Source organism: Eptatretus burgeri, chromosome 7, assembly GCF_056783735.1.
Source record: "Eptatretus burgeri isolate ZD-2024b chromosome 7, Ebu_testis_v1, whole genome shotgun sequence".
NCBI classification, from domain to species: domain Eukaryota; kingdom Metazoa; phylum Chordata; class Myxini; order Myxiniformes; family Myxinidae; genus Eptatretus; species Eptatretus burgeri.
Genome location: NC_140967.1, coordinates 103,943,009 through 103,968,008, shown reverse-complemented (window position 1 = coordinate 103,968,008; position 25,000 = coordinate 103,943,009). Strand labels below are relative to the sequence as shown.

The 25,000-nt window shown below is 44.8% G+C and overlaps 2 protein-coding genes across 7 annotated transcripts in view; both read left to right on the top strand.

Annotated features, from left to right (window-relative positions):
- Positions 1–25,000, top strand: part of LOC147023984 (interleukin-20 receptor subunit alpha-like) — a 144,270-nt gene that overhangs the window by 90,315 nt on the left and 28,955 nt on the right. The window contains exon 4 of the mRNA XM_085890099.1: positions 11,035–11,054. Coding sequence (XP_085746225.1) covers positions 11,035–11,054 — 20 coding nt within the window. The remainder of the gene's footprint in view (positions 1–11,034; positions 11,055–25,000) is intronic.
- Positions 3,019–9,666, top strand: LOC147023985 (uncharacterized). 6 transcript variants are annotated; one of them, XM_085890093.1, is made up of 6 exons: positions 3,019–3,803; positions 6,121–8,322; positions 8,463–8,543; positions 8,748–8,804; positions 9,268–9,428; positions 9,529–9,666. In XM_085890093.1, exons 1-2 carry the CDS (start codon positions 3,676–3,678, stop codon positions 7,733–7,735), a joined length of 1,743 nt encoding a protein of 580 aa, XP_085746219.1. In that variant the 5' UTR covers positions 3,019–3,675; the 3' UTR covers positions 7,736–8,322; positions 8,463–8,543; positions 8,748–8,804; positions 9,268–9,428; positions 9,529–9,666. The 6 variants fall into 6 exon arrangements, with proteins under 6 accessions (XP_085746219.1, XP_085746220.1, XP_085746222.1 ...); XM_085890094.1 differs by having other exon boundaries at positions 9,264–9,428; XM_085890096.1 differs by lacking the exon at positions 8,463–8,543.

Below are 25,000 nucleotides of genomic sequence, written 5' to 3'. Positions count from 1 at the left end.
ACCTTTGCCTCGAAATGTACGTTGTGGCTTCTCGCCTCGAGGACACGTCTGCAGTCTGGGTTGATAGCCCCCACCACTCTCCCATGAAAGTATAAAATGCTTTGAAATGTAAAATTGTTTCAGTGCAAGTACCTGAGGAAGTATAGTATCTCAGTGGCTTGTACTCCTTGGGACTGACCAAGTACCAAGTTAGAATAAAACTCTCTGATGTGATGTGGAAGTGAATTGAATCGGGTTGGTTTAACAACTGTTAACTAAAAGTAAGAATAAATGCAATAGAATCAAATAATATTGCAACAAATGGGGATTCTTAAGTTCATTGTACGAGGGTGAGAATTGTATGGTGGATAATTAGAAAATAAATTCTTTCACAAAGAAAGGACTTGTGTAGACATCGGTTATCAGTGTCGGTGGGTTTTATGAGGATTTTATAACTAAATCGGACAAACGTTAAACTCTGCCTGAAGTTAAATAGGATTCCACAATCGGCCAGGAAGAATCCTTCAACGATCACAATGGGATGGGTTAAAAAAAATCCACAACAACGGCATGGACACAACACAGGCACGGACACGGCGTGTACACAGCACGGAGACCATTGACAAAATGGGTGACGACTGCTTTGTCCCACCATCACAGGCTGACCAGGTGTCCTCTATGTTACTGGATCATCCCGTTTCAAACTTTCTTGGAATGCCATTTGTGTCTGAGGTCATACCATCTGTCGTGTCCTACTGTCGTATGCATGTTCGTGCAGTGTTGATGTCCCGCCCCAGTGGAGGGGGGGGAGTGGTGCTCGGGGAGAGGTGGGGTGTGAGATGATGGTGGGTATTGTGGGAGTGATGGTTGATGGAGGATTGTCGGGGGATGGTGGAGAGAAGGGGGGTGTTTGGGGTGTTGGTAGGTAGAGTGTGGGTGATGGTTGATGGAGGATTGTGGGGGACGTTGTCGGGGGTGTTGGTAGGTAGAGTGTGGGTGATGGTTGATGGAGGATTGTGGGGGACGTTGTAGGGGGAGTGGTAGGTAGAGTGTGGGTGATGGTTGATGGAGGATTGTGGGGGACGTTGTAGGGGGAGTGGTAGGTAGAGTGTGGGTGATGGTTGATGGAGGATTGTGGGGGACGTTGTAGGGAGAGTGGTCGTCTGTGTACATGTGCTGGAAGCTGGGTAGAGATGGTGTTCGGGTTTTGAGCGACGGCTGTTTCTTCAATCTAATTGTGGGGATGGTGTCCTCTCTCATTTGTGGTGGATAACCACAAGATCATGCCATTTCTGTTGATTCATAACATTTCTCTATGGCATGTTCTGACCACAAAAGTGAACATTTTTAGGTCTGTGGGGGAAAAAATTATATTAATGTATTTTAAATTGTAACAAATGGAGTTTCAGAAATGTAACTTTTATGCTGCAAATTGAATTGGCTGTCATTTCTGGCCAAAAGACTTTTGCCCTAAATGATAAGAAATGTGTTGTTCTGGAGCAGAGTGACCAAGCTGATAAATGAACCTTTGCTTAGAAAATGTACGAAGTGGCATTATGTCGAAAAGACACGTCTACAGTCTAGGTGAATATCCCCCAACCTCTCTCTCATGGAAGTATAAAATGTTTTGAAAGGCACATTTTCTTAGTACGAGCACGTGAGGAAGTATAGTTTCTCAGTGGCTCGTACTCCTTGGAACTGACCAAGTACCAAGTTAGAATAAAACTCTCTGATGTAATGTAGAAGTGAATTGAATCGGGTTGGTCTAACTGTTAACTAAAATAAGAATAAATGAAATAGAACCAAATAATATTGCAATCAATGGGGATTCTTAAGTTCATTGTACAAAGGTGAGAAGTGTATGGTGTATAATTAGGAAATAAATTGTTTCACAAGGAAGGACTTGTGTGGACATCAGTTTTATCAGTGTCGATAGGGTTTTTTGTAGGGTTTTATAATCAAATCGGACAAACGTTAAACTCTGTCTGAAGTCAAATAGGATTCCACAATCGACCAGTTAGAATCCTTCAGGAGGACAACGATCACAACAAGGTGGGTTAAAAAAATCCACATCAGGTCCGATCCACACTTGGGTATTTTGGACAAACCTCGTCCAATTTTGGCAAACTTTCATGTTTCCACAGTTGGTGTAGCATGAAACTATCTCAGTTTGGATTATGTACTGTACAAGCACCAAGGAATCATCGACTCGGCATTTTTGTGAAAAATCGAACATTATTCGCCGTTTGAGTTAAATCGTACCACGATGTAACCCGTATTTAATGTGAGACGAATCTCGCGGTGAACTTCAAGATGTGACATCACGGCGAAGTTTGAAGATGGAGAAGATTTCGACTTTTATCACAAAAGTACCTTTTTTATAAATTACAAATCGGAAAAAAGATACATCATATCTATTTTGGGGATTAATTATCAAAGTATAGATTGTAGGGTAGAGGTTTTCTGAGCGTTGAAAAGCAATGTGAAGGAGGGAAAGGGGCATGGCCACAGTCCATTGTGACGTCACAATGAGAATTCCAACAATAGGGAACTCCAAAGACAGAGCGGTATCGTTAAATCTTCAGTTCGTGGATAGCCGAGCACCAGCCATGTTGTTTCCCATCGCGATGTTCATGCTCACCATCCTCGGAAGTGGAGCGTCCCGTCCACAACAGCAGGTAAGTGGGGATTGTGAGAAATAATGAATTGTACTCGGGGAAGGTACACAACACGATCTGAATCACTTTCTTTGCAGTTTGGTAAATCAGGCCCGAGTGGAGGATTTAAAATTGGGGGGGGGGGGGCGGGGAGGGTGTGAGTGAGGGGTGTGTTCCTTTAACAAGTTGGACCGTTCAGAACATGACGGGTTGTATCGTCGAATACCGATCGAAGTTCGAGTTCAAGTTCAATTCACCAAGTGATTCGTGACAGGAAACACGTGACAGAAAAGGGAACACAATGTGAATACACAGATTTACATCCATGAACCGACTACTTTTTATAATATCACAAGAAAGTTCATCATCTTGAAACGTCGATAATGTAACATTGTTTTCATAACTTGTTTATTTAAATTCCTCCAAAACGAGGCTGAAAACTCCTGAAGGTGTTTGAGTTGTATACAGTACATACTGCAGTCGGTAATCACACAAACTCTAATCAACCGATTAGCGTTGAAAAAGGAGGAAACCATTGAGTGTTGGTAACACGGATGAAATACCATATTTAATCTTCCTTGTCTGCCCTTTAAATCGTCGTTGTAATTCCTCTTTACCGTGATGATGTGTTGAGGAACAAGAGAGTTTATCGTTGGTTGGAAACTGCAGGTTAACTTTCCCCCACCAAGCAAACTTGGAATTTGTCCTTTCAAGGAAAGAGCTCCTTCATGGTCGTGTCGATGGAGGAATCTTCACGGTATTACGTTCCAATTTCCCAAATTACTTCCCAAATCCTCGTGAAAAACCCACACTCTGCAAGCGAAGTACAAACGATAAACTCTCGAACATTCCATGACCCATTGTGTTTGTATTCCAAAAAATTTCAAGATCATGTTGTTTTGTCATGAACTTGTGGATTTTGGGAAATAATTGTAAAAACATTGTTTATTTTAATTTTAAATGAAATAAACATTCCTCCGACCCCTGCCCTTGTCCATTTCCATAGGTTTTCCAGAATGATGCTGTTGAGGATGGAGGGATGTCTGTGGTTCGTGACGTCATGTTTGTCGCGATTTCCTTCCTTTTGTTTTATGTTCTGATCACATTTGATCCGTCACGTTGGTTCAACAAGAAGGGGAGCCCCAAAAGAAAGCTCTGCATTCACTGGTAAAGAACACAAGTGACTTATTCATCAATATTTATCAAGTCTTCATCCACGAGGGAACAAGATCACTCAGATATTTGAAACGAGTTTACTGTGTTTGATGTTATGTTGGATGATATGGACTTGAATTTTTTTTGCTAAATATGGAATATGTTGTTTTATTGCTGGAGGAGATGACAAGGTGTCAAAAATCAATTGGTGACAATGTTTTTCATCCAATATTTTGGGGCCATCTTGGATTTCAAAATGGCCACTATGTTCCACCAACTTCATAATAACTCAGGCTGTGATGTCATATGAAGTCTGTTTTCGTGGCAATACCCACATTTATCATGCCAAGAAGTTAAAAACACACAATTTTAATTTTCTTAAAGTTATGGATGGTGACCATCTTGGATTTCAAAATGGCCGTGATGAACAAACCCACTTTTGCTGTATTAATCAAAGTTAAATTTGGTGTAAATTCCTCATTGGTCATTTACAGGTATGGTATAACTTTGGTAAGCCTTCACTTTGGTTAAACTATTTGTAATTATAGTTGTGTATCCAGTAACCTGTGTGTCAAAGAACCTATGAAAGTTTCAGCAAACTCTGTCTTGTAATTCATGAAAAATCTGCACTTCTGCAGTTCAGCAATGTCGATATACTGCCGCTCATCGACGTGGTCTTGTAGAACACTGAAGAACTCTGTCTGTGGCAATAAATGCAACACTCACTGGAGGCTGGATGATTTCAAGTGATTGAGCTTCACAACATGGACGCTGAATATACTTTTCCCAGTTATTTTGTGAAGCGGGACGTGTGTTGGTACAGAATGTCACGAGACAGTAAATCTCCAGAAGACAGCACGTCGGCAAGCCGAACTTTCCAGGCATCATATCCACGGTTGTTTACAATTTATTGGATTGTTTTCTCCCATATTAACAGGAATTGGCCCTTCTGGAGTTTTTCATGGACTTTTGGCTCTTCCTCATCTGTGGTTGGTTGACAAAATACACATTTTGATTTGACAAACATTGTACTGTTCAAACGAGTCTGCTTAATAGATTCTGAAGCACTGGGTTGTCCTCTTTGTCAATGAAGTTTTGTCTTGTGAAGCAACAGCAAGTTTGCTTCTTCTTCTTTCATCGCTATCCAGGGGATTCAGTTTTTTAATGTCAATCTCTGTGTCAAGTATCTTTCTTAGTTTGAAGCTCGTTTGCTGTGATTCCGATCAGCCTTTGTTCAACTCACACAAATTCTGGATTGTAATAATCTGTCTTTTCTGGATACACGAGAAAAGTTTCAAATGTTGATTCCTTGAAGGTTCTGTATTGAGTATCAACAAGCTTTTCACCAGTACCTGTGTGGAAATACAAGAAGAGTTTAAAATCTGTTGGTTTGGTGAACGGGAGCTTTTTGGGAGATGCGATCATCTCATGAAACATCAGAAGTTGATGATTATTCAAGTGAAAGAACAATGAGATTTTGTTTTTGTAATAACAATCTGGCTGAAATAACGAAGGATAAGACATGGATAGATTCCATACGATGATTTCCTTTCTATTCAGATTGATTTTATAATTAAATGTGTATACAGTACATTTCCCAATTCATCAAATGCTTGTTCCTCATTGGCCTCCGTATTTTGTTACATTTTAACAAACAGTTTCCTCAAATCTCTTTCTAGTTACTGAGTGACAGTTTTTCTTGCAGCTCTTTCTTTGATAATTTGATCCATGGTGAATATTCTAAAAAGTCCATTTACCATTATCTTAATCTATGATGAACAAGTGAAGTAATTTAATTTTTTTATATCCAGTACGTGATGAGATGAATGATGTCCCACACATGTGACACAAGTTTCTTGTGAATATAAACTAAAACTCACCAACTAAGTGTTGATTTCCAAGGAATAGTTTGTTGGTCAATGTCAAAGTTGTGGGACAAAATACTTCTGAAATGGATATTTTTAAATCCAAGATGGCCATCAAATGATGTCATGAAAAAATGTTACCAATGGAATTCCAGCGAAGTCAGACATAATTTACAATAAAGTCACAATTTCCTCCTTCAACAAAACAAATGTTAAAGTTCATAACGTGCTCCTCTATTACATGAGATTCTTAAAATAATCAAGTGCGATTCATCGTTCCACACCGTTCCTTCAGACATTGTTTAAGTTATATCTGCATGTTCCATATTCCGTTTCCTCCAGTACTGTAACACTCGTGGAACATGTTTGTTTATGTTTCACAAAACCATGTGTTCAATACTTTACATGTGATGTAACACGATATTTTACCTTGAACTGAGAATGTTTTGTTTGTTTTGTTGCAGTTTACGATGTCAATGTAAAGTGAAACGGAAAAATGAATCAAAAGATGATCCACCATTGGTAACGGAGATTCGGGAAACCGAACACCCTGAAATTGAGAAAGGAGAGGGAAAGGAGGTTCTGGAAATCACTGAAAAAATGGAGTTCATAGCAAAACAGAACATTGGTGGCAAAGAAGAAGAGGAAGAGGAATATCAAAAAGAGAAAGAAAAGGTTTTACGAGCAGAGGAAGAAAAACTTCAGGAATATGAGGCTCGGATTGTCGAAACTGAAACAAATCTCTTACAAAGAGAGAAGTTTGTGCAGGAAATGGAACACGAGTTGTTGGAAAAGGATGTGCAACGGAAATTGGAAAAAGAATTATGGTTAAAGGAGGTAGAGGACCGGAAGAGAGGAGAGGAGGAACAACAGAGGAAGAAAAATGAAGAAGAGCAGAGAAAAATGAATGAACAGGAGAGGAAAAATGAAGAAGAGCTCAGGATGAGAAAGAGAGAAGAATCCACACGAGCAAAGGAGCGATTCCAAGTCCGAATGTGGGAAAAACGCAAAAATAAAGAACTTGATCAGAAAATGCTGTTTGTAGAACACAGAATGTTCGAGATTGATAAGTGGAAGAAACGAGTGCAGCAGCGGGAGCGATACCTGCAGATAAGTAAAGAACAGGAGATGGAGCGACAAGGTGTGTTTGAAGTATTCATGAATGGGAAAGATGAGGAGATAAAGAAACGGCAGCTTCATATGCACCAAAAAGGAGAGGAGGTTAAAGATGGAGAGTACCGGCTGCTTAAATTGGACGAAGAGACTCGTCTTAGAGAGAGAGAGCACCGGGAAGAACAAAAACAATGTGAAATTAGATGGAAACTGAAAGAGTTCATGTTAATGGTAAGAGAACGAGAGATGAGGGATAGGAAAAATAACGTGGAGTTAAGGGAGAAGGAGGTCTTGGAAAGAGAGAACAAAGTACAAAATGCAGGAAAGCTTGATGAGAAAAACGAGGAAGAAGTGCTTGGAACTAATGATGGGCTGGAGCAGCAACAACTGTACAGTGTTGCCCTCCAACAACAACCGAAGCCTCACTGTGCAGGCAGATTAAATCAGCAGAAACAGCACGATGTTCATCGACTTCCGTCCAAACGCGAGACCCACCATTCTTCTCAGTCTGAGTTTCTCAAGGATGAACGAGCGGAAATTGAAAGGCGCAAAAATAACCTCGTGTTCCGTGGAGTGAAGGAGGGAAAAGGTGAACATGACAAGGAGGCTGTGGCAAAATTAATAAAAGCCATGAACCTGGAGATCGAACCTGAACGGACTTTCCGCATTGGAAGATATGTTGAGAACATCTTCAGACCCATGAAAGTTGTTTTTAGATGCGAGTCTGATCGGAATCGGGTTCTTACGAACAATAAAAAGATTCGGAATTTGAAGGATTCATCTCTCTGGACAAGAAACATTTTCATCACTCCAGACTACACTCAACTCCAAAGAGAAACACTGGAGATGCTGCTGAGTGATCTTGACAAAAAGAGAGAAAGTGACCCAAACGGGCGATACACTATTAAAGGAGACAAAGTCGTCCTCCTGAAGAAGCCCAAGGGTGAACCTCATTTCCGTAAATGATGACCATCCCTCCTCATCTCTGAAGATCACGACCATCCCTCCTCATCTCCGTCAATCACGACCATCCCTCCTCATCTCTGTAAATCACGACCATCCCTCCTCATCTCCGTAGATCACGACCATCACTCCTCATCTCCGTCAATCACGAACATCCCTCCTCATCTCCGTAGATCACAACCATTCCTCCTCATCTCCCATCTCACATAATACAGTCTCCTCTTGCTGCAAACTTTAAAAGAAAGACAGAGTATATTCTGTTGAAAACAATTTCCTTCAACGCACGGTCTCTTCCAAGCAAGTGATTGCACCTGAGATCACATCGGAGCCGAAACCGAAACCTTTTTTGAAAGTACAGACAATGACAGGATTTCACTCCTGATGGATATTTTACATTGAATAAGAACAGGAACCTGAACTTTTATCGTGAAGGCACCAAAGCTGCAGAAAACCATGGTGGGGTCTTATTGTTGATGAAAAGGAATTCATCACCGACTTACATTGTTCATTGTCTGCCTCCTGAACGGAAACCTCACCGTGATGACGGACAGCAACAACAGAAGCCATGTGCCATGCAAGACCTTCAAAAGGTAAGATCTTTTCATTACCTTTTGACAGGTGGGGTGAACACACTGGGTGCAAACACAACCAACCCCAAGATTAAAAACACAACCAACCCCAAGATTAAAACATTAAGTTGAAATAAATTTTGTTACTTTGTCTTTCACAGACATTCCTGTGAATACTTCGTTCGATGAAGAAGAATATCCTTAATTGTGGAGATAATTGTAATTGTACTTTTCGTGGGAAGGTAACTTATTAACATGGTCATCCTCATGCAAATATAAAACAAGAACTTTAACTCCCTTCGGTTGGATGAGATCACCTGATTCACCTTTTCATCGATTACCTGTTCCATGCATTTCATTCTGTGGCCTTTTCTGAACAAGTTATCAAACTGATGAAGATATCAATGGATTTAATCTTTCATATTTCTGTTGTTTTTTTTCCAAAGACCCCTCAGAAGTGGTGCTCCTTCCTGCTCACCTGAAACCATCCCAGCGGTTGGAACGTAAGTTGCCAAGATTCTTGTCTTACATCACAAATTATTCCAAACTTTGTCTAAATTACATGTTCTTCATGTGCATCGTGTCCCATTTTGTTTGAGCCTCAGAAGTGTTGAGGACAAACAAATATTTTACTGAACTCGAATCCAGAGAAGCAGCAAACAAATCTTCCATTTGGTAAAAGTCTGGCATGAGTGTTAATGTATCCGTATCAAAGTCATGGCGTACACCTGGATGATCATTAAAATTAATTGTTTGAAAAATCCAGTGGGAGTTTGTGATGAAGAAAATAAAAACGTGAAATTGAAGAGAAAATAAAGAAGAGAATTTAACTGAGATGCAGAAAACAATTGATGGGATATAATATTTTCCAGGATTGTGTTGGAAGGTATGACAATGATGGAGATGATGATGACAATGCTATTGAGGGATTTTCACTTCCTTTTGTTGATGTGTGTGTGGAGGAAGAAGTTTCAGTAACGGCCACTGGAGAAGAAGATGTGATATTTGGCAGTGGATCAATCATCACTCCGTCGTACAAGCTCCAGGAATGGAAGATGAAATATCAGACTCGTGCAGACAGATGATCCAAGATTTAAAAAAATAAACATCAGTCTCCAGAAGTACAGGTACTTAAACCTTCCATGACCTGATTTAATCACTGTACTTCATCACTGTACAAACACATTTACACTCCAACATTGTCTTTCACCTTTTTTGTTCTCCCAGCATCCTTCAGCTCAGACCCAGTGGACGAGTTCCACGTTGATGACCCAGTGGACGAGTTCCACCTTCATGACTCGGGAAATTCTACCTTGATGAGTTTTTTGATTGTGAATTTTGTTATTTTTAATTCCTGTGAATAAAGTTAACCTAAAATCTCTTCTCCTTTCAAATCATATCATGTACAAGTCAAAGGAATGGTGTCCAAAATATTTATTATGAAAATGGCTCGGTGGGGATTACAAATCTTGAAAAAATTTCAACTGTTTGTTGTTCTTTCACTCACGAACCGAAGCACCAAGAGACGCCAAATTTAGGGGGTACTCACGTTAGAATCTCGACAAGGTTTTAAGTGAAGGTATGTTGGCCTTGAAGTCCGTTTTGAGACTCAAGGCCACGATGAGGTGAATATTGGGATGTGGGGTAAGACAGCAATGAAAAGGTAACCACCAAGAGGCCAAAAACCCCAAAGCTTTGCAATGTACAACACCTCCTGAAACGCCCACTTTCTTATGAATTATTTTAAATCGTGAGTACTTTTTTCCTCTGCAGTGCAAAACTCAAATCAAGACATTATCATGATTATTCGACTTTAATTTCTCACAAAGGAGTGACTGCATGTAAAAATAAGGTTAAAATTACCCGACCATGGGAGATGGGAACCCCCAAACCCCCCCCCCCTACCCAGTCTCTTCACTTCCTCGCACCAGGGATCCTTTCTATCGCACCTCTTTTTCTTCTCCTTCGGTGAGCAACCATGACATATGTTATATTTGGTGTGGATTTGCTTGGACATACAAGTGGAAATCATCAGTCAGCTCCTGACCCTCATCGCGAATGGAGGGGGTGGGGGGGGGGGTCTGTCATCACTTTACCCGAGGTACTCCAGGTCGTTTGTAATATTTGGTGGAGATTATGCCAGCCATTTTAAGCTCACCTGGAACAAAAATTGTCCAGGTGAGGAAAAACCATTATGTGGTGTCCATTAGTCAGTTCGGCTGTATGTAAACACTTGGAACTTCTCAAAAACTACACACACGAACTTGACCACAATTTTCATCACCCAGATCAGGTCAGGGATGGGAGTATGCACCAAAACAGCATGTTGCTGCATCCACTTTCTGCTGGTACTCAAGTGACCTCCATCAGGCCATCCCCCAGGCAAATGTCTGGCCCAGCCACATCACCTTGAGATGTTGATCAATCTGCTGCAACCACGAGGCACGTGGTCAGCCTATTGGCCTCCTCCACTGACGAGGCTCCTTCGCTGAGAGATTCTGGTGAGCAGGATCAGCGTCAAGAAAACGAGTCACATGTCCATACAGCTGCAGCTGACGATCACGGATTATGCAGGTAACAAATCTCATTTGAGTATCTCTCAGCAACTGCTCGCTGGACACAACTTCAGACCAGCGATAGCCAAGGACTCTCCGAAGAGACCCGGTACCAAACGAATTGAGTTTCCATCTCTCCTGGACTCCTGGTCGGAGTCCAACTCTCGCATCTGTAGAGCAACACTGGAAGCACCAAGGAACTGAAGACCCAGACTTTCATCCTCCCGCACAGGTACTGGCATTGCCACACACCATGATACAGTGAATCCATGACTCCCCATGCCCGACCCAGACATCGATTGACCTCTGGCTCACAGCTGGCAGAGACATGAATATCACTGCCGAGGTCGGTGAATCTCTCCGTGATCTCAACATCCTCACCACAAACAGGAACAGACAAGATAGCAGCATCTAAGATGTCATTGAAAGCCTGGATCTTAGGTTTGACCCAGGGAACCCGCAATCCCAGCAGCTCCAACTCCTCATTCAGCACCTCGAGAGCCCCAAAATGATATCTCAAGTCTCAGCAAGGATGACTGCATCATTTGCGAAATCAAGGTCAGAGACCATGACATTCCCAAACGATGCACTGCAGCTTGATCTCTCCAACATCCTTCGTAAAATCTCATCCACGCAAGCGCTGAAAAGTGTGGGGGCCAGTACACACCCCTGATGAACTCCAGTAACAACTGGAAACAAGTCAGAGATGGTATCACCACATCTCACAATACTCTCAGTACCAGTGTCATTCAGAAATCAGATCAGTTTTGGTGGCACCCATGAAGACCAAGAATCTTCCAGGAGGAATCCCGATTCACTGGATCAAACGCTTCACAGAGATCAACACAGGCTGCAAGCAGCCCCTGCCGAAACTCTCGTCGATGTTTGGTGAGGACAAAAATGGCAAGGATACGGTCAATCGTTGACCTCTTTGGTGCAAAGTCTTACTGCTCTGGGTGATGGTGCTCAAGCAGATGGTGGAGAACCCGATCAAGAATTATCCAGGCAAAGAGCTTGCCGGTACTGAGAGCAGTGTCACCCCTCGGTAGTTGTTACAGTCTGGCGATCACCCCTCCCTTTCCAGAGAAGGGCAACAAGGCCCCACTTCCAGTCAGTTGGGTTGATGCCTGTGTCCAGACATAGCACAGAACTGCATGCAACGACATGAGTACAGCATTTTCCATCAGCCTTGAGAAGTTCAACATGGATGCCATAGATCCCAGGAGCTTTACCCCATTTGAACCGGTTCAGCGCAGCCTGTGTTTCCACAAACGAAGGTGGACCACAGTTGATTGGAGGGTCAGCAACAGGGATAATAACATCACCAACATCCAACTCAACAGCTGGGGGATCAGCCGAGTTCAGCCGCTCAAAGCAACCGGCCCAGCAGGTGTTCACTTCAGAATCCTCTGTCAAGAGCCCACCACCCTATGCTTGAACTGCAGTTCACCGAGGGATGGGCTTGGAGGAACGTGACGCGCAAATTATCCTGTAAGCAGGACAAGAATCACCTGGCCACAGGTGATGCTATACTCCCTCACATATAGGTCTCCTTGTCCACCCTCAGCATGCACACAGTTTTATACATCAACTCCCTTAACAGCTTAGCTCTGCCATTAAGCCTGGCCCTGCGACTGGTCAATGGTCTCCACTGTCCTATGAGACACAATATTCTTCTTCACCTTCAGGTGAGTTCCAGGAAATCCACCGGCAACATCAAGGATGGTAGTCTTGAAGGCACTCCGCAACTCCTCAGGATTCCCCAAAGCACCCAGACCCCCCCAAATCCCCACTCAGCCTGTTCTCAAACTCTTCAGCGACCCTCTCTTAATTGAGGTTGCCAACACCCAGCCGAGGCTGGGATGGTTCCATTCTCCCGGATTTAAGGTGCAACTTCAGAGTTGCTACCACAAGCCTGTTGTCAGTGTTGAGGAACTGAGCACTCCGGTAGACCCTGCAGTTCTGGGTCATCATCCAGGGACCATCAATGATCACATTGTCAATCTCCTTTGGCACACCACCAGCGTTGGAATACCAAGTCCAGCGATGAGCCTGTGGGTGCTGAAACCATGAACCAGCCACCCCAATTCCATGAGTTCTTGCAAAGTCAAAGAACTCCGTGCTATTCTGGTTCCCAGTTCCAGACCCGAAGGGACCAACACACGTCTCTTAACCATCCCTTTCAGTTCCAGTCGATTCATTGAAATCCCCCAAGACTAGATGAGTATCTCACCTGGGGCACTGATCAACCGCAGACACAAGCGTGACGTCGAATGGGCATCCTTCGAGCATTCTTCACAGTGAGATCACGTGCCTCAGTTCGAACATCCAAAGAGACCAGGGTAACGACAACCAAGTAGTGATGAATCCTGAGTCTCATAATACGCTCTTTGACCGGAGTTACCTCAATTATCATTGGAGTCAGCTTATTGGACACAGCTGCAGCAATTCCTTGGGCATGGTAACAATCAGAGTGACCAGACCAATCGTCGATGGAACCAGCTGCCATGATCTCACCAGGATCCAGTCTCCGAACCTCAGAGAGTGCTGCAATACCGATGTTCAAACGTTTGAACTCAGATCATAACAGACATGTAATCATCCTCTCTTCGGGATAGGACATTCCAGTCACCCACCTGAAGGGACCACCTCATCTTAACCCAAGGAGACCACTATCAGGTGGACTGCACAGGAGGTACTCTCATGGAGTGCATTTTATGGAGTATTGGAGTACTGCTCTCCCATTTGGAATGATGCATCTGTCTCAGACCGAGCACTTCTTAAGCTGTGGAAACCATGACCTTCAAAATCATTGGAATCTCTGGCAATGAAGTCGAGTCTCTGGGCCTCACTTTCACATCCCAGACAGGTTGGTGTCCTCTCTGTCTTATACTGCCTCTTTTTGGTCTTGCACCCTCCGCTCTTTTCTTGCCCTGTCCCCCTCAGGTTTCTGAAGGGTGCAGTTTTCTTCCAGTACCCCAATTCTGGTAAAACATCCAAAATTCAGGTTCACTTCTCACCTCCACTCATTTCATCCTGTTTTCTCTCATCTGGCCAACCAACTTCCTCAATCGGTTCAATCCCATCCTTTCCTTCAAGGCTTCAAGACAGCGGTTCACCACAACCTCAGGTCATCCCTACACAGATCTTTTCTCCCCCAACTCTCCCAAGGTACACTCCTTCCTTTCCAGGTCATTAGATTTTCTCTCCTCACCCTCTGCCTTTGTTTTGTTGTTGTTGTTGTTCAGTTTCTCTTTCATTCCCTGTCACTCGTGCCGCGAACCTCCTGCGGTGCCTTTTACGGGGATGCGTTCCGTGAGCCCCCACCCGCAACCGCAGTGGACACGTCCACCTCGGATGTGCTTTCAGCACGGCCCACGCACGGCACATGCTGTGCACCACGCGTCGTGCTGGCTTCCAAGCACGGCACATCCTCGCACGCTCCACGGTGTTTGTGTACACAACACGGGTCCCCACGTGACCCCGAGCCTGCAGTGCACGGTGCTCCGCTCATCCCCCAATTAGTGCGGGAACACCGCGGGGATTTTTCTAACCCCCAGCTCCTTTCCTCCAAGGCTCGTGTGGGATCCTATTGACCCCCAAATTTACCTTGTTTCCCCGTCCCTCTCTGGAGTGATTACCGGGGCGGTGAAACGCACCCAACTGGCAGCGTTTTCTTTTTAACCGACAGGTTCGATATGACACCTGACAGGTGTATTTACAATCACTCTGTCTCTGCAATGGGCGGCAGCCATGCATGCTCCAACATGCAGCGCCCTCTGCAAAATCCCTCCGGTCGGCTCGTTCCGTTCGGGCTCGAATCACGATTCGGCATCCGGCTCGCTGGACGACCGCACCGTCTCCACTACCTCGACCCGTGCCGCCAGCTCAGGTGCGAGTTCGGACGGCGCACCGGCAGGACTTTCACAATGCACACGTGCCTCCTCACACACACAAACACATACACACCCCCATGGAGAGGTTCCTCATGAACCCCATGTTCACCACCTGTGGTGGTACGTACCTGTCTTAGGCAATTGCCGACTCCACCTCCTGATCGGGGAACTCCAACAGCTCCCGCCGCACGGAGGTGCATCCCTGTGGGGTCACGCGTTCCCTGCACGAATCCCTCATCGCACGTGCCCCAATCTCCTCTCTTCCCCTTTCTGTTGTTTGTTTTGTTTGTAAATATATTCTCACGATCCGGCTCCATTAATAAATTACTAACTGACTCGTGTTCCGGCTTTGTACGTTCTCCCTCAATCCTGCTCTCCCGTTACCCGTCATGGCGCTGGCCCCAGGGTTTCCCCTAAGTTGCCCTTGGCCTGACCAGCCGCCATTTCACACTGTGCGTCCCTCACGCAGGCCTCGTTCTTTCTCCTTTCCTCGTTCATTTCCTCCCACATTACCTTGATCTCGTCTGCCATCCTCCGATCCATCCGTTGCATATCACCCTTTACCTGCACCAACTCCACCTCCATCTCCTTCTGACCTGCCTTCATCTCCTCCTTCATTTCAATGCTCATTTTGTCTTGTCCGAGTTCCAACCGTTCCATCACCTGTTTCATCATTTCCATAAACTGGTTCGTATCCAGTGGCTTTGGTGAGGCCGATCAGCGACGATGCGGTGTGGATTCCCAGGGAAGCTCCACGTCAAGTTGGCGGTGGGGGTCCCCGAACATCATGAGTCTCTTTTGCCCCTGTAGTTATCTCTTGCTATTCCTCCAGGGAAAGATCTCCCTGAAAGCTGCCATCCTGCGACATGGATGTTTCTAAAATTGTTGTACCAAAGTCCACCTGGACCAGCTCATCTTGGTCCGCCATAGTCCACACAAATAATTAAATAAAATTTCGTTCCCGAACCTGCTCTTCATTTCGGGGGTGCGTTCAAGCACACCCCAGGTCTGAATCCCACTCCTGAAAAAAAAAAAACCTGAAAACATGAAAATTTTCATCATACTCAGTGGTGTCATAGGTCCGAGTCTGAGAGGTGAGCGGTTCAAACCCTGGCCGGGTCATGGCAAACACTTTAGAAATTGTCCGTGCTGCTTCCTTGCCAACACTCATCATTTAAAGATACATTTAGTGAGATCGAGCAATCCAAACATTGTGCAGGCTGATCCTGCCTTCAAATTCCCCAAAAAGGAACTTATATTATCATTATAAACCGGTTTGAACTTCGGCATCACGATGCTTGTTGCGTCAGTGCACCTCATTGTTGCCCTGGCAACCACACAAACAAGTGACGTTCTCAACCTTTGAGTCTGTGCGCTTCGTCCAAGCAGCGTTTTCTGAGATCTCGTCAAAGATAATCGAGAGATAAGAAGGAAAGGAAGCAAATGAGTGTTGTGATAGGAGACCAAACAAGGAGGAGGAGAGAGGAGGTGATTGAGAGAGTTATGAATGGAGGAGATCAAGGTACTCCAAACACACCTGGTTGATGTCTGTAATCAACAAGTTCACATGAATATTCTCATTACCATCAATATGTTTTAACTCCATCACGGATAAACTACTGACAGTAAAACAAATTCGTTCAGTGGAGGACGTTCGAATATTATCATTGAAATGTCCTTGTGTTATAATGTGATGGAAATGATCATGATGTCCCCGCATGGAGGAACCTGAATCAAGTTGAACCCGCACATCCCCCTCTAACTTCACCTTGCTTTCATCATTGATTTTATCCGAGTCGTTGAGCAGATCGAGATGCCACCGATACGCCAACGTGAGCGCACCAAGAGACCCCTGAACGCCTTCATGGTGTTTGTGCAATTACACCGACACAAAATGGCCAACGTGATGCCAGGAGCAAGTAATGGGGAGGTGAGCAAAGCCCTGGGGGTGACGTGGCGCTCCCTATCAGAACAACAACAACAACAACAACAACGACCCTTCGACAACGAGGCTAAAAGGTTGGAAAGTGAACACCACAAGATGTATCCCGGTACGTGTGAGTTCAACATTCCCCGTTCGGGTAAAAAACCCAAAGAATGAAAATCAAATTTTCCATGAACAAATTTATCAATGGATTAAATCAAAATGTAAAAGTTGTTTTGGTCCGAGAATAAGTCCTTGCCCTTTACATTCCTGATGATGGACAAAAAATATATCATTTCAGTGAGAAATGTCGATCAATGTGGGTGAGACGGGGTATGTTGAGTAACTTTTCACATTACTTACTCCCATTGCCAGAGGAGTAGATGACACTTTCAAACAATGGTGCCTTGGTGAACCTCACGTAAGTTGTGTGTCCCCAAGAACCAAGATATTTAATTCCATCAGTACTTTAGTCCCGAAGCAATCTGACCTTTTGTCATGAACTTTCCTTTAAGGTCGTCACGATCAAGATCTCCAAGAAACCAATAAAATGATAGACTTGAGATTTCCGACAAAATTTCACCAAAACACAATCACTGACAACATCGATCACATCATCTTAATCAAATATAACCAATACAATACATAATCACTGACAACATCGATCACATCATCTTAATCAAATATAACCAATACAATACATAATCACCGAAACATCGATCACATCACGTTAATCAAATTTTACCAATACAATACATAATCACCCACAACATAGATCACATCACGTAAATCAAATTTAACCAATACAATACATAATCACCGACAACATAGATCACATCGTCTTGATTAAATTTAACCAATACAATACATAATCACCGCCAACATAGATCACATCACGTTAATCAAATTTAACCAATAAAATACATAATCACCGAAACATCGATCACATCACGTAAATCAAATTTAACCAATACAATACATAATCACCCACAACATAGATCACATCACGTAAATCAAATTTAACCAATACAATACAAAATCACCCACAACATGAATCAGATCATCTTTCTCAAATTTAAACAATACAAAACAAAATCACCGACAACATCGATCACATCATCTTAATCAAATTTAACCAATACAATACATAATCACCCACAACATCGATCACATCATCTCAATCAAATTTAATCATTAATTCACAGAATTTTGGGGGTAAATGACTTCCAAAAGTTTTAATTATTCCGTTGCACTGAATGTGCCAAAATATCATTGTTGCAGAATAATGTACATGCTCTTGAACATGAAGGATCAAATTAAAACTATCAAATACAACCCATCACTTCACTGATGGGAACAGTAAAACGGGGGCGGGGGGGGAGGGGGGAGGGGCGAGGGAGCGATAAGGGGTGAGGAAAGGGGAGCTCAGATGTGGGGGAGAGCGAGACCTCACCACACGTTGGGAAGGGGGAGGGAGCGAGGACGTGGGAGAGAGCGGATTGGTGGGGGGAGGGGAAGGCAGTGTTCTGGACATGCGTTTGATGGGGGACTTGAAGGAAAGAGGGAGGAGGGTATTGTGAGGGGAGGGAATTTAATAGCAGCATTGCAGGGCGTTACAGGGGTGATAACATGCACCCAAACAGCAATGTTTTCTTTTTAACCACGGTGTTCTCTCTAAAACCAGATGGGAGCATTCAAATATTCAAACCCACACTATATCATCCCCTCCTCTCTCACCCCTCTCTCTCCCCTCCTCTCTTGCTCTCCTCCCTCTCTCCCCCACTCTCTTGCCCCTCCTCTCTCCCCCCTAGTCTCGCCCTTCCTCTCTCCCCCCTCCTCTCTCGCCCCTCTCTCTTGCCCCCACTCTCATCCCCCCTCTCGCAGATATTGGTCGACAGATAAATGGCCGTAACTTGGGAACCGCTCGTCCGATTCATATCAAACCTCGAAAAGGCACATCCGCGGGTCCCCAGCAATATTCCTGTCAAGTATCATTCAGATCGGACCGTCAATCGTGCAAAATAAATAAATAAATGAACATTAATTGTGACGTCATTTGTGATGTCATAGCACCGTGTCTTGTCATTGGTCGACAGATAAATGGCCGTAACTTGGGAACCGCTTATCCGATTAATATCAAACTTTGAAAAGGCACATCTGCGGGGCCCCGGCAATATTCCTGGCAAGTTTCAATCCGATCGGATCGGCGGTCGCAGACAGACACACACACACACAGATTGCTGGAATTATAGATAGATGTTTGTAGGTGATCAGCAATGGACAGCAACGCTTAATTTTGGTGAACATCTGAATCCGGATCCGGATCTCAGAATCATGTCAGTGATTCTTCACCATTGAGAGATCGGGCCAAAACGATGTGTCGCACAATATCTCACAATGTTGTGGATTGATTTGGACGAAACTTGGTGGACACGTTGCGTGTGTCACAAGGAGGATTTGGATTTAATTTTGATGAACATGCGAATCTGGATCTGGATACGAGAATTATTTAATTTTTAAGTGATTCTTCACCATTGAGAGATGGGGCTAAAAACGAGATTGCATGATATCTCAAAAAGTTGTGGATGGATTTGGATCTTCTTCTTCTTCTTGCGTTGGTTGGTTGCCGGGTTGCTATCATTTTGTTGAGGCACGACTGTGCCATTGATACTGTGTCCCCATACCAGTACAGGTACTCATTTCGCTGACCTTGGAGGATAACACGCTGAGTAAACTCCACCTGGTATTAATTCAAAGGCCAAAGGAGCTGGAACTCAGTACCCTAAGATGGCGTGGTCTCACAAGATTCGCCGGTGGAGTCGTCCCATTGTCTGGGGTGGGGGGGGGGCCTTACCTTCATTACTCCAGCAATTTGGGAAACAAAGGTTCCACACAAAAGCGAATTACCCGACTCTGTTATCTCTCGCGGCCGCAGACATCAAAAAGGTACAAAGGGGGAGAGCATCCGTACTCTATCCTCATATCAACAAAACACGTTCATTTAATTTAACCTCCCTCTACTGTGGTTCCACACAACCAGTTTAACCAAAGCTCCAGCTGTTGGTGTTCTCACAGTTCAAATTTTCTGTTCTGTGCTCCTGCACAATTTCCTGGCCATGGTGTGGCCCCTCTCTGCAGGCTCACTCAAAATGGAGCATCCCACTCAACAACAAACTCACACGAATATTCTCATCATCCCTCAACATGTTTGAACTCCAGCACAGATAAACTACTGACAGTAAATCAAATTCGTTCGGTGGAGGACGTTCGGGTATTATCATTGAAATGTCCTCATGTAAATGATCATGTGATGGAAATGATCCTGAATGTCCCCGTATGGAGGAACCTGAATCAAATTGAACCCGCACATCCCCCTCCAACTTTACCTTGCTTTCATCATTGATTATATCCGAGTCGCTGAGCAGATCGAGATGCCACCGATACGCCAACGTGAAGAGCGCATCAACAGACCCATTAGATTGTAACATTTCTGTTGCTCCGACTCCATCTCCCCAAAGCAGACCTTGCCACCACCAATCTTCATTGTCCACTACTTTTGAGTTTCCCCACGTTATGACAATATTTGGGTCACACTGGGCTCTACTCCACAAGTTGTTGAAATACACAAACTGTAAAACAGCCCACATGGTAAACTGTGAAAACGGTTGAATCAGAATTCAATACGACGCGATGAAACAACTTACTCAACGTTCTTTCAGATCACCCCTTGTTTAAAGGTCATTAATGAACCAGCTGGGTTTATACTACAATTAAATCAGCAATTTAAGAGTGACTAATTATTCTGAGACAAGCTCAGATTCTGAACCCCAAAAATCCAAATCGATATTTTCACCTTTCATCTAAATTAGAGCTCACAACGTCTGGAATTACAATACAGGTGTGTTCTCATCCCATGGTCACTGGAGTACCCACAATCATTTATCTCAGGAGGTTTTAGAAGGTGAAAGGTTCGACCTCTGGAGTCCCACTGATTGGAAAGTTATCGCACCAACCATTCTTGCTGGTTCAGCCCTCCTCGCAAAACCCACCCAGATAACTTACATCATCATTATGATTATTATTATACACAATTCCAGATTGAATGCTTCTACATTCATTTACTTACAAAGTCAACGCTCGTGGAAGAGCGACAACATTGAACAGTTCAGGATGCAACAGATCAGAGGAACAAAAGAAAGAGGGGGATGGGGGGGAGTGGTGGTAGTGGGGGAGGGGCAATAGTTTGGTTGAAAGATAAAATGAGTTGAACAAATAAGGGATGAGGGGAGGAAAGGACACATGGGGTGGAGAAGATGCAGACGGAAACAAACTCTCAGGAAGAAAAAATTGGGAATTTGGAAGGAGATGGACTTGGGGGAGGAGGAGAGGGGTGGGTGTTTACGGGGGAAGAAAATATCACAGTTTGGGATGGGGATTATCTGAGATGGTGATGAACAGCTGTCTTGAAGACCTGGAGGGAAGAGTGATATTGAAGGCAGTGTGGCAGTTTGTTCCAAAGGCGGGGAAAAAGAGGAATGAAAGAATGAATGTGAGCAGTGATTCTTGATTTTGGTAGTTTTACCAAAAGGGGTTGATGGCAGACCTTGAGCACCCTGCAGAAATATGGGGCGAGGGACAGATCGCAGTCAGAGCGGGGGGGGGGGGGGGACGAGGCCAGAGAGGAGATGGGAAAATCTTCCCACTTGGTTGCTGTTGGGGTTGAAGCTCAAACATTTTCCATTCTTTATGATTTGGAACAAATTATCACCCACCCTACCCATATCCCAGATCGTCATGACGACGCTGCCAATACTTTAGATTTATTCTTCACTTCCAATCCGTTGCATTGCAACGACAATTTCACCTCCAATTGGTTCTTCTGACCACAATCTTGTGAACATCACTTTACTCAACACCACTTCCTCTCATCCGACTGCTCCGATGAAATGCCAGTGTTAGCATTTCAATAATGCTGACTGGACTGGTTTCCCAAACTTTTTTCTGACTTTCCCTGGAAAGACGACAGCCTGTCCTCCTTGAGCGATGTCTCTATCTCTGCTGAACGTATGGTTGAGGTGATTTTTGCAGGAATGGAGACTTGGATCCCTTTTTCTTTCAAATCTATCTCTACAACCAATTCTTGGTTCAATTGTTACGAATCTGGAAGCCATGAGCACTCAACATACAGGTCCGATAGCTCAGTTATTTTGATAAGTAAATGTGGATAGATGGCTCCCTTTCCCTTGTTAAATGGGGAAATTAAATGTTCATGCGCTGTGGAGTTATTTTGACAGTCAGGGTTATCTTTTATTTTAAATCAACTATAACTACAACAGCAGCATCACCCTCACCTTCACCTCACTTCCTCACACCGACGCCATGGACTACATGCGTGTCGGCACGTATGTGGGCGGAGTCCAATGTGCGAGGCGGGGTTTCTTTGGGGCATTGGCATCTTGGATTTCACTCCAAATACGGGCATGGCACCCCCCTCAGCCAATCGGAGGGGTGCGAGCGAGATTGCCGTCGGGCAACCAATGAGAGAGGGCCACGCCTGAACGGACGGCACGAGAGAGAAAGAAAGGAAAGGAGAGCCGAGGATAAGTGCGGCGGATCTGCTGGAAAAAGAGGAGAGTTTTGGTTGTCGGGACGAGCGCTGAGCGGAGCTCTGGACTTTGATCGCTCTCGCTGGCGCCTGATTCTTCGGGCTGTTTGCTCGAGCGCATGTTCTGGGCTCTGCTGGTCCCGTCGCTGGCGCCTGGTTCTTCGGGCCGCATCTCGACGCTGGCCTGGTGCGCTCGTGTCAGCCAACACACGAGGTGGACAGGTCCATGTCCTTCTGGGTATCTGTGTGTGTGTCTGTCGGTGTGCCCATCCTTTAAGTCGGAAATTGTTAAGTGCCTTCGCTGTACATTATTTGCCTTGCATCTCTTATTAATCGTGATAATGCCCTTAGTCTGCCCTTATGTGCTTCCCTCCTTCCCCACCCACTGTTAATAAATACCCTATTTGTTAAATGTATCAGCTCGTTTTTGTGTTTCTTTTATTGGTTTAACACGGTGAGTGTTGGGGAATTTGAAAGGCCGTTGTTGCCGTAGATGTACGTTTGGACCGACAGATCTCGGTAACCATCCGCTCGGTTACGCACGGTTCGAGCACGATACTGGCTCGTTCCGCTCAAGCTCCGCCGAGGGTGAATTTCCCCGGTAATTTGGACGACGTGGGTATTTAGGTAAATTGAAATCGGCAATTGACCCTATCCCACGTGGCCGACTTATTGGCGATCTTCAGTCCGACAAGGGACCTGTCGGCTCTGGAGTTATCCGGGGTGACGACCTATAAATTCCGGGTGTTCGGCAGAGTCGACCCTACTGCGCCACCTAGCGGTCGTGATCGCAACCGATTCCTGGCCCGCAACACAATAATTCAGCTCTGTGGCAATTAATTCAAGGGATGCCACATATCAGACATGGAAAACTGTTCTTTTTCCGACTCACATTCAGCTTTCATATCCGCCAGAAATCATTGTAGACATGTTATATTGTTATGGATTTGGAAGCCTCTTGCACACAGACAGTCAGCAGTCCCAAAGTTTAGTTATTTCATGAAGTATATGTGTATAGTTGGAATCCATCCCCTGTGTCTAACGGGAATTTCATGTGTGCCCTGTGAGTTATTTTGTCGTTATTTTTTTTATTTTCCCCAACAACAACATCCTGCCTCGTTCCACCACCCAACCAAACCTTTGCACAGCGACTCCATTATCCACAAGTTTTTGGCTGAAGGCGTGGGCGGATCCTCCATTGCCTCAGATCGAGGCTCCGCTCTGAAGAAGGGCAGTGAGTGTTTCCTCCAGCCAATGGACGAAGAGTGAGCAATGCCGAGGCGCTCCAGCCAATGGGAAGCCAGAAGGCCAGAAACAACTACAGATCCTCTTTGGGGGTGGGGGGGCGGGCCACCGACACGCCCCCCATCCAATGGGAGGCAGAGTTACCTCAGGACGGATCCCTCCCATCGAGCAGGAGGGGATGAATAATTGTCGGTGCGATCCGTCTGGGTCTCGTTTCGTCTGGTCTGCTGGCCATCTTCTGTCTTGGTGCTGGCTGGCGTCTGCCACTTCGTCTTGGTTCCTTGGCGCTTGGTGCGAGGTTGTCCGTGTGGGTTCGAGTCCCACCGTGGTGGTTGGAGCGTCCGATCTTCCCAAGCCCTTCCACAAGAGTCCCGAGCTCCATAAGGACAGGTCGGCAAGCCGTGCGAACGCAGCCAGGTACCAGCAGAACTCTGACCCTCCAGTTCGCCTATCCTCCCGGGCTGGAGGTCCGAATAAAGGCTGGCCGGCCCCATTTCTTTTTGGTGTGTGTGTGTCAGTGGTGGCACCGTCCTATAAGTAGAAATTGTAGTGGTGGCACCGTCCTATAAGTAGAAATTGTAGTGGTGGCACCGTCCTATAAGTAGAAATTGTATTTGTGTTGATTGCTCATTGTACATTGCATTTTATTCAGAATAAGTCTGCACTGTGTCCTATTATTGTTAAGAAATATCTGTTAAATGTTCCAGTTCATTGCCTGTCGTTTCTACCATTGGCCCAGCATGGTTCGGGCTTGAGAATGAGTGAGGCCGTTTGTGCCATAAGTTGTCATTTGGACCGGCGCGGCTCTGGTAATTCCCGCTCGGTTACGCCAGACCCGAGTCAGTAAATGCGACTCGGTTCGGACAGAGTCGGCCGAGGGTGTGGTTTCTCCAGTAGTTAGACGACGTGGGTACTTGGGTATATCGGAATTGGACAATAAATCCAACCCTACGCCGACGACGAAATACGATCCGCTAAGGGTCCCTTGACCTTTGGAGTTATCCAAGCGTTACGACCTTCAATTCCGGGTGTTCGGTGAGAGATGGCCCAACTGCTCCGTATAGCAGTCATTATCGCCACCGGAACCCGGAGCCACAACAATATGTGAGATGAGGCATTCCTTTATTCAAAAGAAAGGTGACATCCTCTCATCCTCTTCCACTAATAGATCATTCTGGTCCTTAGCAAAAAGTATCTCCAACAACTTCTGTAGCTCTACCTCTCCTTCGCTTTTCTGTTCCGATGATACTATCGCCGTCTCTCTGACTGACAAAGCAACTCTTTTTGGTTCTCTTTTCTCCTCGAACTCCACACTGGATGATTCGAACAATCCATCTCCCTCTGATGCTTCCCTCACCAATCCTATATCCCTCCATGTAATCTCTTTTCATTCAGTCAAAAAATACTCCTCTTTCTGGACATAAGCAAGGCCTACGGGCAAGATGGCATTCCTCCCCGTGTCTTGAAGGAACGT